The sequence below is a fragment of the Cavia porcellus genome, unplaced genomic scaffold, assembly GCF_034190915.1.
Source record: "Cavia porcellus strain 051 isolate PalLab524CR breed Dunkin Hartley unplaced genomic scaffold, mCavPor4.1 scaffold_1, whole genome shotgun sequence".
Taxonomy (NCBI): Eukaryota; Metazoa; Chordata; class Mammalia; order Rodentia; family Caviidae; genus Cavia; species Cavia porcellus.
Genome location: NW_026947484.1, coordinates 215,812,510 through 215,826,487, shown reverse-complemented (window position 1 = coordinate 215,826,487; position 13,978 = coordinate 215,812,510). Strand labels below are relative to the sequence as shown.

General features: G+C 50.3%; 1 protein-coding gene across 5 annotated transcripts in view; it reads left to right on the top strand.

Moving 5' to 3' along the window:
* Mta3 (metastasis associated 1 family member 3) overlaps positions 1-10,146 on the top strand; it is a 138,563-nt gene extending 128,417 nt beyond the window's left edge. For 4 of the 5 annotated variants that reach the window (XM_063229284.1, XM_063229270.1, XM_063229268.1 and 1 more), the window contains one exon: positions 6,963-10,146. In XM_063229284.1, coding sequence (XP_063085354.1) covers positions 6,963-6,988 — 26 coding nt within the window. In that variant the 3' untranslated portion in view covers positions 6,989-10,146. Of the gene's footprint in view, positions 1-6,216; positions 6,289-6,962 lie in introns of all 5 variants that reach the window. The other variant, XM_063229271.1, reaches the window with a different exon arrangement.
* The last annotated feature ends 3,832 nt before the right edge of the window (positions 10,147-13,978 follow it).

The following is a 13,978-nucleotide window of genomic DNA, read 5'->3' as shown; positions in this document are numbered from 1 at the left end:
CAGCCTCCCGAGGACTGGGATTATAAGCATGTGCCATCATGCCTGGCCAAAACTTGCAATTTAGTAATGAAAAACATTAGTGCTCAAAAGATGTTCAACAGTTGCTCAAGTCACACTGCTAGCAAGTAGCAGCAATAGAATTTAAACTCCAAATCCAGTATTTTCTTCCAAATCAATAAAGATCCAGATTTGCGGGTTGAGTGCAGTATAAATATGGTACATATTTTTTTTTCTATGTATAAAAGCTGGATATTTGCAGATTTATAAGAGATAGAGTAGGGAGTTTTCCGTGCTCAGACTATGCCGTAGAAGCCAGCATTGTCTAACAAAATCCCTTTCCCTCCATTTTCTGCTCTGTTCCTCCTGCAACACCATTCCTTTACCTGAGCTGGGGCTTAGGAGCTACACTGCTGTTAGGGAGAGAGGAAAAAAGAAAAGAAGAGTTACAGAATCACCAAAAATGAAATGTGTTTAAATAAAATTACGCACTATTTACAGCATAGTCGTGGCAGTGTTAAGTGTTAAGATTCAGCTTCCACATTTCAATAAATGCTGTGAAAGTTATTTGAAAAATCATTGAGATGTCGACTAAAGTCATGTGAAGTTTACACAAAATATCAGTGCTTTTTTATTAACTACATTTCTCACCTAAAAGAATGAGTCTGAAAAAAATGACTTTTAGTGCTATGTTTAGTGATGACTTCTTGTAGTTCTAGCTACTTGGGAGGCTGAGGCAGGAGGATCTTTGGAGCTAGGGAGTTCAAGGCCAGCCTGAGCAACACAAGCAAGATGCTGTTTGTTTTATTTTTAATTAATTAATTAATTTGTCTTTTTGAGACAGGGTTCTGGCTGGTTTTGAGCTCACTTTAGGTTTTTTTTTTTTTTTTGGTACCAGGGATGGAACTCATGTCCTTGTACTCGCCAGGCAGGTGCTAATGTCACTGAACTAAATTCCCAGCCCCTGTTTGTCTGTTTGTTTCTTGAGCTCACTTTGTAGCCCAGCCTGGTCTGAAATTTGCAATGATCCTTCTGCTTTAGCCTCCCAAGTGCTAGGATTACAGCCAGGCACCACCATACCCAGTTTGCAAAATGCAGTTTAAAGAAAAAAAAAAAAAGGGTCCATAGATTTGCTTGAAAGTAAATGAGTACCTTCCAGTGAGTATGTTTGTACTTTGGAGGAAACTCGTAGCTATAAAGAGAAATTACCCTTCATTAAGTAATTCTGAGGGGCACTGAAGACAGGAAATTAGGTTTGTAGAAAAAGACTCACTGCTGGGCATGGCTGTACATGCCTGTAATCCCAGCATTCAGGAGGTTTAGGCAGGAGGATTACACTAGATTTGAGGTCAGCCTGGAATACAGTGAGTTCAAGGCCAGCCTGGAATACATAGCTTGACTCTGTCTCAAAGAACAGCAAGGGCTTACTTAGTTTCTTGTAGGCTTCATAGTGAGAAGCCTGGCAGCAGAGGGCCGGAACATCATGGTCTTACGGGTGGAGACTGAATCAAAAAATTCCAGAGAGAAGGGGTAGGTGGGCTACACAGGACTCATCCTCTCCTGACCCCCTGGGAATAAGAGAATAGCCCTTCGCCACCCAGGTGCCCCTGCAAGGTGAACCTGCAGATCTCCCATCCCACCTGCCTGCTGTGGTTCGGTCATCATCAGATGGAAGCTGGAAGAAAATGTCTGCTTATGGGGGCCACAGACCAAGAGAGCATGGGTTGGAGGTGCTCCTAAACTTTTCTTGTCCCGGGGCACTGAATCGAGACCCCGTCAGGGAAGCCAGAGCCACAGGCCCAGAGGAGAGGTGAGTTTCCAGTAGGACAGAGTCAGGACATCTGGGTCAGAAAAAGAGACAAACTGTAATAAATCCCTTTTTAATCTCTGCTCCTTTGGCTTATTTCCCCTGAGACATGTGAGCACACTGCCGATTTTTCTTATTTATCTTTTGCACTGAGTAATATCATTTTCCAACTCTCCCATGAAGAGGGTAGCCACTGTGGATGCCTCTGTAAGGATAATATTGTGATCTGGGGTGTGAAGGCTGTCCTTTTGATGACTTGTTTCTGAAATGAGTGATTCAACAATTCCAACTGTTGGCATGCCAGCCTGGGAAATGGGTGGTGGGGGCCATGGTACAGTGAGCGAGGGAGCTCTGGGAACGTGTCTGCTGTCTTCACAAACTCCAATAAAAATAGATTGCCGGGGACAGCTGATGGCACTCCCAGGCATGCTTAGGCCCAGGCTGCCTTCTGTCAACAATTTCATGCCATTTCAAAAGACTGCAGTTTTTTAAAAAAATGTTCTAAAACATTGTTTATGGGAGCATATCAAGTGTCCCTAGACTCATTTCTGATCTGCTTATTCCATGTTGTATCCTGGTTAATTCTATTTTTAAAAAACCTTTGAGCTTTAAAAAGTGGAGTTCCTGATACTTCAAGTGGGTTTCAGGATTACTAAAGCATTGTCTAAGGGCCACGTGTATCCTCTCAGCTTTTGAAGCTACAGGAGTAGAGATCATCGAAGACAGATCCAAGTGAGTCAAGCAGGAGTAGTAAACAGTCTGGTATTTTGGAATATTCTGGAAAAATGCTAAATTGACCACCTGTGAACCTACTGATGAGTGAGTCTACTGATACCACAGTTTCTCCCAGAGAGCACTTACGTCTTGTTCCTGAGTGAAATACTAGTTGGGAGCCCCAAAAAGGTCTAGACTTGAGACCCTCTCAGCCATATGGAGGTCCTAGACCTACATATTGACAGAGCCTGTGGTAACCACTCAGATTCTCAGGTGTAAGGATCAGCACTGGCCTCTCAGGAAGCATTGCTGATTACCTGCAGAGTCATTTCTTGTTCACCAACCTGTCTCTGTCAATGATACATAGAGGGTGACCTCTTTGGAGGGTAGGGAGCCTCTGGCTGGGGAGCTGGATCTCAAGTTTTTGGGAAAAACTTAGATGTTTGGAAAAGGAGACCAAAAAGAAAAAAAACAAAAACAGAGTGCAATTAAGTTCCTGATGAAAGGTTTAGCTAGAAGAAGTTTGACAGAGTACAGGTCTGAATGTCTGAGGAGGCCATGGGGATCTCACTGTTGGATCTTGATGCCCAGGAAGTAAACACCAGCCACAGAACCCAATCAGTTCAGGCTCCTCCACCTGCAGAGATCTCCTGGGTTCCACACAGCGATGAAAGGAAAGGGCTGACCACAGCCTCAGGACGTGGAGGTGAGGTGTTCCTCCTAGTCCAGTTGACTTGGAAACCCCCACGGGGAGCATTTTAAGCTTTTCAACCCTGCTCATTATTATCTTTTCCTTTTTCCTATTTTCCCTTCCAAATGATTGAGCGTACTTTCAGCTGAGAAACATCTAAGTTATAATGTGTACACTTGGCTCCTTCAACCACGTATTTATTTTTGTCAGTAACTGTATACATATAAATGAATACAAAAAGTGATAGATGTAAAACCGAGCCCTGGACCAGTACTAACTGAGAGACGGATGTCCCTAAAGCGCAGAGACCTTGAGAGCACATCTGACTGCAGCCTTGGGGGCCTCCCCGGTGGTAAACAAGATAGAGATGAGTCTTGGGAAAACAGGGCGACCCACACTGCAGACATTTAGGACGGGACATTTGCTGTCTTCAGTTTTCCATATCTGCGTCTTTCACTCAACTTTCTATTTTCTCAGCTTCATTTTCCTGTTTTGATTTTTGAGTTTCTCCCATTAGCTTTTACTTCCTGTTTTTTGTTTTGTTTATTTTTTGGCTTTTGGTTTTGTTTTTTGGTGCTAGGGGCCGAGCTATATGCCTAGCCTGGGTCCCTCGCCCCAGTTCGATCTCGGCCCCTGCCTGAGCTGATCCTGCACTGCACTGTGACCACAGCTGAGTGTGGCTCTCACCTGGCTCCCTGTTCCAGGGCAGAGCCTTTCTGGGTTTTGCTTGATTTTAGTTGGTCTCCACCACTTCCAAGATACTGTTTTATATTTTGCACAGAAATTACTGGCTGGAGGCTTTGTTCAATATAAATTAGCTTACCATCATATGAAGCAAAATTCCTCAGTTTTTCTCTGGGTTCCTCCCCTTTAATTACCTCCAGTATGAAAAAATTGCATAATGTTTATGTTTCGTGATACTGTATCTTTAATACTTCTCTGAGGATATGATAGTTGTTTTATTTTTTTTCTTTTTAGTTTTCTTTCCCAAGAATAGTTTGTGTTCTTCCATTTACTTGTTTTGATCTTTAGCATTTGTTTCGGGCCTTTTCCTGGTGCCTTTTGCTCTGTAAAATGCTTCAGAGTAGGAGGCTGAAGGTCAGGCTGAGAGCTGTGCTGGAGCTGTGTGGTGCAGGTCACAGCAGTGGCTGGCGGCTGCCGATCGGGTATCCCCGAGTGCCAGTGTCTTCCGTTTTCTAAGCGCCTGCTCAGATTCTCCAAGGGATTTCTTCCTGTCTCGTCTGCGGAGGGGGATGTTTGGCTGCCCGCTTTCTGGGAGCTCATTCAGCAGGCAGGTGGTCCTCTGTCCCCCTCCTTGGGAACTAGCAGTTCGGCCCTCACGTGTACTTGATGCCTGGTGTCATGGGACCCTCGGCTTTGTTCCTTTTGGAGAATAAACACCCAGACTGGTGGGAGCCAGGTAGCAGCGCAGGGTTTGGAGTCAGGGGGGCTCTGAGGCTGCTCCTCAACCTCGGACTCAGCTGCCTTGCTTCAGTTCCCCTCCCGCTCGCAGAGGCACCTGCTGTCTGCTCCGGAGCCCCTTGGCAAAGCGGCGCTTGAGTTTCCGTGCTGCCGCTGGCGTTTGCAGCATATGGCTGGGTCTTGCTTCCCGATCCGTTCTGCCCCAGTCTGCATCTTCTGACTGGTGAACCGAGACCACTGACATTGATGGTTAGAACTGATAGGTACTGACTTACCCTTGTCATGCCGTTTTCCTGTTGTTGGCTCCCCGCCCTTTTTCTCCTCCTTCTAATTGTTTGTCTTCCCTGGTGGATTCCTTCTGTTGGGATTCATGGCACTATAGTCCTCATTCTCTTTCTAGAATGTCCTTCTGGAACATTTTCTTGCTGCCACTCTCAGCTCTTGATTTCTTCAGTACATACCCTGCTACCGATTCTTACCTGCTTTGCAGCCTCAAATTCTGAAGGCGGTTTCTTCTCTGATTTTCAGAAGGGAAGGCAGCAAACTCAGACACTAACAGCTGGCAACCTTCAGAAGCTGCTTTCATTGATTAGTTGATTAGGTTTCAGCATCTTGAGTCCATGAACTTGAGTACTTTGGGGCAATCAGAGTCCATGAACTTCAAGTACTTTGGGGCAATCAGACCAATAGGGAACATTTTGCTAATAAACCAAAAGAAATGCTTCAGAATTAGGGTGAGTACATACAATAGTGGCAAATGTAGGTTAATGCATTTAAAGACAAACAAAAAGGTGAATGAGTTGGATTGCACTGTGCTGCAGGAGGAGGCAGGAGATGCAGGTAGACCTTATCCTGGGGCCCTCTGTGTCTGAGATGCCATGGGTGGGTGGCTCTTGTGTTTCGCTTCAAGGAAATGAGGTAGGGCTGTGGACACTCTGAGCATATTAGAGTGAAGTGACAGCTTTACAACAATAGGTGCTAAGCTCTGGGACCCTTCATCTGGGGCATAAAGAAGCGAATATTCAATTTAAACCACAGCCAGTGTGGAGAAAGCAGGTACCAGACCCTGAGCTACCGGAGGGTTACTCTCAAAACTGCAGGCCATAAATGTAGCACACATTTGCCATGGTAGGTCAGAAACTTGGAAAACTGATACAACTAGTTCTTCTGGAATTCAGTTTAATTTGATGGGGATTTGGAGAAATGTACGTGCGAGAACCCCCTTTCTCCAGGGAGACAGGGTGGGGAGCTGAGTGCTGCTGATGTGTGCCCAGCCTTTAACATAGACGCTGAAGAGGACAGATGGGTGGTATGCTCTTACTGGGCTGTTAGAGAACACTGGGCTAGATGGGGAAAGGAAGGCTTGGTGTATAAGGAAGAGCTTGACCTGAATTAAGAAGATCTGGGTTCCGTGACTTGGAGCAATTTCCTAACATTTCTGATCTGCCTAAGGTTCTGCTGAAAGTTAAATAAGGCAGTTATATAAGCTACCCAAGCATCAATAAATCAAAAGTGTAATGATGCCCAAACTGAATCTGAGGCTTTCACACGTATTTGCTGAGCCCGTGTGCCTTCCCTGTTCCAGCAAAGCTTATGAAGTGAAGGCACAGCTCTGCTCCGGCCTCAGCCTCCCTCAGGATGGCACAAGGCTGTGCAGGTGAGCGTCCCCGGGTCCTTTCCTGACTGCAGGTTCACAGGGGGAGAGACTGCCTGAGCATCTCGCCCTGTCTTAGCAGCTCCCTTCCAGATAACCAAGAGAAAGGTCTCACAGCTGCTGAGCAGCCCCTGATGGTGGTGACATGGTCTGCAGGCCATGGCTGCTTTTTGTTGACTCATTTATCTCGAAAGCTTGAGGGAAGTAGAGGAACACAGGAACAGCGATTAGCTCTGCGATTCTGTGGGGGATTGAAGTTCATTCCCCTGCAACAAAAAGCATGTTCCTAGCCCACGTGTACCTGCCTGGAGATGAGTAACCCTGGTCCTGCCTCTCCCAACCAGTCATGCTTCCCATTGCTTTGTGTCAGGCTGGAAAGTTCCGGAAGGTCTGCTGCTAAGCACGGAAGCTCTTGCCTGGTGTCCTGTAGTGCCTGGCCAGCTGCTGCTTCCCTCCCCACCCCAAACCCGGCTTTGAGGGCTCTTCAGTACCACTCAGTTACTCTGTTCATCTGCCTGAGCTTCCCCCTTGTCCAGCCTTAATTGAACACCGTCATGAGCTTGGCCTCCTCTCCTGAAGCCTGTTGTGTAGGTGGGAGGGCTCCTCCCATCTCCCCTCCCGTCTTCTACCATCAGAACTCTTCCTTTAACCATCATCTCATTTCTTCCCTTTGCCAGAACTCACGTGCTGTGTGTCAGACTGAGCTACCCCTGTTCCACCCTACGGTCAAGACCTGCTGCCGTCCTGCTGCTGTTCACAGCTGTGCCTGGGAAGGAGGCAGCCCCATCAGTGGGGACCTCTTTGTGCCCTGATGGGCAGGGAAGGACCTGTAGCAGTGCACCTTGCGCATCTGCACCTCCATGTGTGGACCTCGCTGCGCTTCCCCCTCGGAGACCTCTCTGTTGCTGTCCTGGAGCAGAGCTGCCTGAGCATCAAGGGGAGGAGGGAGCTATGCCACCCCTCGCTGCTCCTCAGGGCCCCTCTCCCTGGAATGGCGGCCTGCATGCATCTGTTCAGCTCTGTTTCATGCTGTGTAATTATGTACAGGAGGGACGTGGCATCCATCTGAGCGGATGCTTCTTAAGAAACGTGCCAGTGTTTACGCAGTCCTAGGTGTTGCCTGCCTCCGCGGTTACTGTCTCAGCTTTTTCTTGATAGGCTGCTTTTTCCCTGCAGGGGAAGTGTTACTCCTCCCCTGCTGCATCCTGCACTCCATCCTGCCCCTGGACAGGGTACCGGGCTCTAATGGAAAGATTGCCTGGCAGCCTGTGGGCACTTTTCAGCATCTCCATTACTAGAGAGAGGTGGTGTCCAGCCCGGCTGTGCTTGGTCCCCCAGCAGCTCCAAGGAGAACAGCTGTTAAATGTGCCAAGCATGCGTAACACTGTGACAGAGCCACTTGCTTACTACCCTGCTTCCTTACAACAAACCAGCTGGTGCAGTACCATCTCCAGAGGGGGCCTGCAGCAGGTTGCATATCACCCTGCTTTATTTTAAGAAGATAGACCACTGTTGGTGTCACCAGGGCTCGTGAGAGAACCAGGATTGTGGGCATGAGCATGCAGGTGCCCATGCTCACCACCCCTCGAGCCCTGTATTTCTGCAAGCAGATGTGCCTAGGCCCAGGAGCCTCCCCTGTTTTATTGATATGAAGTCCTCCTGTCTCCTCTGGCTCAGCCTTTGGTGGCATTTCAGCTGGTCACTCTGCTGCCACCACATAGAGGTGCAGGTGTCAGATTAACTCAGTTCTTGGTTAGCTCCCTAATCAGATGGAGCCTGGCCACTTCCCTCTCCGGTGGCAGGGACAGACTGCTGGGCACAGGATCTGAGTCTAAAATACGACCGGAGTCTTAACACCAACTGCCAGCCTCCTTGAGTAGCAGATAGATGACCAGTGTGATGCCCAAATGGGCTGTTGCGGGGCAGAGAGGCCACAATTGTACTGACCCCCCTCCCAGGAAAAGAGAACAGGCACAGAACTGATGCTAATGTCCCTCATGTCTGGCTCAGCCCAACAGACAGTGAGGCATGTGATGTCTGAGGACAGGTCTCCAGTTGCAGGCTCCCTGGTCCTTCCCCAGTTTTGCAGGCACCTTGGCTCATCTGAGGGGTGGCTTCTTATCTTAGCCTTCTGTGCAGTTGATGGGGCAGGGATCCTTCTCACCATTGCCATCTGTTGGATTGTCCTGGTCTTGGTTTGGGGCCCCAAGGGCGGGACCCGTGTCAGAGGTACTCTGAGAGAGGCAGATGGAGGTGGCGGGCACCCCAGGTTTCCACAGAGAGGTCCTTTTCACCAAGACCCCAGGAGAGAGAAAGTGCCTGGTTGTGCCTGTCTGTGCCCTGCTGTGTGTTGACTGTGGCCATGGACATACACGGGGAGGTGACTGCTTTCCCTTTCACTGTCCTTCTCCTGACTACCATCACACAGTGACTGCTGATCCTAGAAGCATCCGCATCCCCGTGAGAACAAGCTGCTGACTCTGTCCCTTCTCCCTGTGGGGGAGCCCTTTCGCCCAGGTGCAGGAGACCCGGAGTCAGGCTAGGCCAGAAGAGGAGCAGGGCTGTCATCCTGCCCTCATGCACAGTTAGCTTTGGGAAACTGCTCATTTTGAGCTACTTACGCCCGCAAGGCTGCCTCTCACCTTGTCAGTACGAGCTCTTGGTTTTGCAGATTCATCCCCTGGGCAGATTATGTGGCCAGAGATCTTGTTTCATCTCTGGAAAGTGCTCAGCCTTGCAGTGGAACTCTCCAAGGAATGGCAGGCAGATGCTAAAGAGCCCCTACTCTTTACCGATTGAGCACTTGGTGTTGGGGAGGACTTTGCTATCAGTCATGCACTTTCTGGAGCCGTGTCAGTGGATGGACACCATGGTTTAGCGGGTGTGAGTGGACATGCCCAGGCCATCTGCACAGCCTGTGTGGATGTGCCTTGGCTCTGGGCTTCCTGTGTAAGGACATAAGCTCTGTGACAGCTCCTCTGCCCAGTCATTGCCACCAGATCTGATGTTCTCTGTGTGCAAAAGATGACAGTCAGGATGTAATTGCTGGAACCTCTCACAGCTCTTCCTTGTCCACAGCTTGTCCAACCAGGAAGCAGGAACACTGTATGTATTTAAACTGAGCGATTTTAAGCCCAGTGATTCGTTTGACACAGAGCAAGAGCTGAAATGGGAGCTGAGGCAACCTGGAAGTGGGGAATAACAGGAAGCTGCCACCACCCTCTGGAAACCTGGACAGAGTGAGGAGGCCGTGTTACCAGAGCCCCGCGGCCCAAGTCACCAGCTCGGGCCTGGGACCACAGAGGCCCATTTGTTAGGAGCTGGAGCCAGAAAGAGGCACAGTCCCAGGCAGAGAGGGCGGAGAAGGCTGACCTCTCTGTCCCTCTCGCCTTCCTAGCTGATGCATGGCCTAAGGGCCTGGGACGGCCGCTCTCAGGTCAGCCCTAGCACGCAGCAGTGAGGGATGAGGAGGCGCACGAGCCCTGGCCTTGATCTGCTGTGTCCTGTCCCAGTCTGATGCTTGTAGCTCTTGTCTAGAGACCTGCTGAAGGAGACAAGATCGCCTCCCTGGGGTTCCTAGAGAGGAGAGTGCTTTTGGAAGGGAGGGGGAGCCTCTTTCCTTTACATTTGTCCCTGTTTTCCCTCAGGAAAGCCATGTCCCGGTTTTTCGTGTACCCCTCTGTCCCTCTCTTGCACATCTCTGGTTTTCCTAGCCAGTGATCCTGTCCCCGAGCCTGCCTCAGTGCCCAGAGTGCTTCCCCAGGCCAGCACATCCCAGTGTGGGCTCGGAGTGGACTGTCTGTATAAAGATCTGTCTACTAATCAGTTTGTATCGTGTTTCCAATAAATTTCTGGAAATTCTGCCTGGTTTTAGGCTGTCCTTTGCTGAAGCAGTGGCTCGGCTGGGAGGCTGTGACCCTGCACACTCCAGGAGGTCTTTCCGTCCAGGCTGAGTCCCCCTCTCCACCCCCAGGACAATAGGGAGGGCCAGATGATCCATGCTCCCAGGCACACGGGGACGCTAGCAGCCCTTCTCGGGACTGCATCTTCCTCTGTCTCACTGGCCATGGGCTGGGCATACAGAGGGGCCCACAGCCCAGGTCACCTAATAGTGACCTTTGACCTCGTGTCCCCCAGGCCTGGTAGTGAGAAGAGCAACAGGCTGAGATTTCCACATCAACCACTGCTGGGGTCACGTTCTGGAGACACACAAGGGCGCGTGGGGCTGGTGTGCCCCGCACAGGGCTGCTTTGCCACACTGTTTCTGTGGGCTCTGCCTCAGTTGCTGTGCCAGGGTTATTGCAGGGGATGAAGTGTGGCTTGCCTGAGACCCCTCTTTCCTTCGTGGATGACACTTGTTTGCTGGGCTTTGTGAGAGAGTGAAGGGCAAAAACCGAAAAGGAGACACAGTTCCAAAATTTCCTTGGAAAAACAAGACGTGACACACATTGTATTAGCCACTTTCCTTTTCTGGGACAAAATACGTGACACACAACTCTGTGGAGGACGGATTTATTTGGGCTCAGAGTCTCAGTCCCCGTGGCCGGCTCCAAGCAAACATCATGGTGAATGGGCACGGCGGAGGAAAGCTGCTTAGCTCATGGCACCCAGGAAGCAGTGTGCAAGATAAGGAGCCAGAGAGGAGCTGGAAAGAATCTGTAAAGTCACCCCCCATGATCTACCCCGGCAAACCAGAAGCCTGCTCTGCTACACTAGGCCTCTCCCAAGCCAGTCAAGTTGACAATGAAGATTAACTGTCACACGTGCAAAGGGTCCTGGAGATGAGAAAGTGTGATTATGGCTGCGGCGGGATGTGTAGGAGTCTGGAGCTGAGGAGAAGGTACAGATGAGTCACAGTCAGGGAGCGTTTTGTAGAAGCTGAGGACGCTAAGCTTAGACACAGTAGTCCCTTTGAATAAGCCCTTAAGGGACTCTGCGGTTCTTGGCTTCTTCTCCTGAGGCCTGATAGTGCCCCCTCTTTCTGGAGTCTCCCTGCAGCTCAGTGCCTCCCTCTCAGCCCTTAGTTCCATGCCAGGGCTGTGTTTTTATGGCCAAGCTTTCTGGGGAGCTGCTTCTCCTCTATCTGCCTCTGGCAGTAAATCTCATAACCAGTGGAGGTTCGGGTGCTCAACTCTCCAGGCTCCTCATGTAGGTTTTTCACTGGCAACATGTTTTCTTACTCCCGGAACCAGCTATTCCAGTCATGTGCCCCCCTAAGGCTTCACCCACTCAGACTCAAGCCTCCTGAGAACCTGGCAACCTTCTTCCTGTCCACCCCAAGACCTGTGGCAGTGGTGCCTTCCCTCAGCTGAGGATGTGTCCTATCTCTTGAGAACAGATCCATCCTCCTGCCACCCATAGGCTGGATCTGTCCCCACTCCTTTTGAGCCTTGCAGTAGAGGGTCCTGAGTCAGGTTGGACTGCTACTTACTAGCTGTATGACCTTGGGCAAGTCACTCAACTTCTGCACCTCAGTGTTTTCATCTGTAAAATGGGATAATAATAGTATCTACCACCTAGGCCTAAGAAAATTAGTGTAGATAATTGGGATTGGTCATTTCATTCTCACTTTGCACCTGTTCATCTCCTTTCCCTTCTCCCCTTGCCACTGTATTCCAGACTCCCCATTCAAGTCAGGAAACAACTTCTGTTGAGCCAGCAAAACCTCTGCCCCCCACGGCTAACGGGCAAGTTTACTGAAAGGCGCAAGAGTTGTCTCCATTTCTGCAAATCTCATTCATGCCTCAGCTCATTGTAGTGCTCCCAGCCCCTGCCCCGCCCTCCCCCAGCGCTCTGGGAAGCTGCTGCCGTGAAGTCTCTAATGACTGCTGACTGCGAGCAGGGCTATTCTTAGCCACCCTGTCTGAGCAGCAGGCTTGGGAGCTGCGGTCATGGTCTCGGTCACATAGTTACTTTCCTTCCTTCGTCACACCAGCCCCCGAACAATGCTAAATACATTCAGATGTTTCTGTGAACTACTTTTTCAGATGTTTTTACACAGGTAATTTCAGATGTGGTGTTAGTCACCTGTGTGTCCCTCCTATTGGCTCCTGTCTTGGTTTACCCCTCCAGTTCATTATCTTTATACTACCGATGCATATGTATGAGCCCGTAATCAACTAGAACATGCTTGTGTATTAAATTTTATGTAAATGATAACCTATCACTTCTCGAAAAGCTTTTTTAAAACAGGGAAGGCATTGTTAACCCAGTAGGGTATCTATCACAGATGCTTGATCAGACAAGGTCAAAAGGTACACTTGGGTTTTCAGATCAGCTTCCTTGCAGCATGCAACTAGGAATCGCTTTTGAAAATGCCCATCCACCCACCTGGGCCCAGCCTTGCCTTGCCTGGCTCCTGGCCTGCAGATGTGTCCAGCTGGCTGAGGCAGTAGTGCACAGAGTGACCTCGTTCCTCCAGGCCAGGACTTACCCCTGTGGCACTGCCCCCTGCAGCAGTCCCTCAGTCCTGGCAGGCACCTCCTTTGTAGCTTGTGGTACACAGCTCACTGGGCCTTGCAGCCCCTCATGAGGCACAGCAGGTCCAGCTCTGGTGGAGGGTACAGGCCTGGGAAGCAGCATAACCCAGGGCCCAGGATCACACTGGGATAAGTGGAGGCAGGGAGCTGCACAAGGGCAGTAACTAGGGTGCCACCAGAGTACAGCCAGAAGAGGGCCACAGACCCATGCCAAGATGGTGCCAGGTGAGAAGCAGACAGCACAGATGGTCACCGGCATGGCCAGCGTGCCCACAGCCCTCTGTGGACTGCCCATCTGGCTGACCAGCGACCCAGTCACAATGTGATGCTCACAATGACCAAGGGCATGGGGACCGGTGGCACTCAGCTGCAGCGTATGCAGTGCCTGACACCTGGGAGCGAGCCTGAGGTTTCGTGCCCTTCCTGTAACAGACTTGAGAGACTGGAATCGGTGTTGGGGAGCAGATTGTCCTGTGTCAGTCTTCTGTCGCTGTGACAAAGTGCCAGACATTAACAACTTCAAGGAAGAAAGGTTGATTCTGGCTCACGCTGCAAGCATTCTAGTCCCTGGTCTGCTGGTTCTATTGCTTTAGGCGTGTTGAAGCAGAGACATCTCGGCAGACAGATGTGGCAAAGGAAAGTTGCTCACCTCCATGGCAGCCAGGAAGCAGCATGAGCGAGGAAGGGCCTGGGGAAAGTGACACCTCCAAGGTCACATTGCAGTGGCCCACTTCCTCCACCTGGCCCCACTGCCTCGTAACCCATTCAGTGATGAGCACTTTGACAGGTTAGCCCCGATAAGGTTAGTAGTCTCAGGGCCTCTCCAGGGGTCTCAGTCCATCAAGCTGACAATCAAGATCAACCATCCAGCCCCAGATGGCCTGACCCGAGTGAGCTGTGCTCACTGAAGCCCGATCAGTACTCCACCTGCAGGAAGCTGCTGAGCACACTGACCTAAAGCCACAGAGTGGCTGGGGAAATTGTGAACAGGCCAATGTCACAGGCAGTGGCCTCAAAGTGTCAGTTTTTCAGAGGAAATGCTAGTTCCCACGAGGGGACAGGCTGGTGAGGAGAAACGCAGCCTGGACCAGGCTTATCAGGCACGCTATGGTGGAGGTCCTGGGCCGGGTGGGGACACAGAAGGTAAAGTGCCACACTGTTCCTCATCAGGCTAGGAGGTGGTGGGTGGGGAAGCAGTGGGGAGCAGGCCTCTT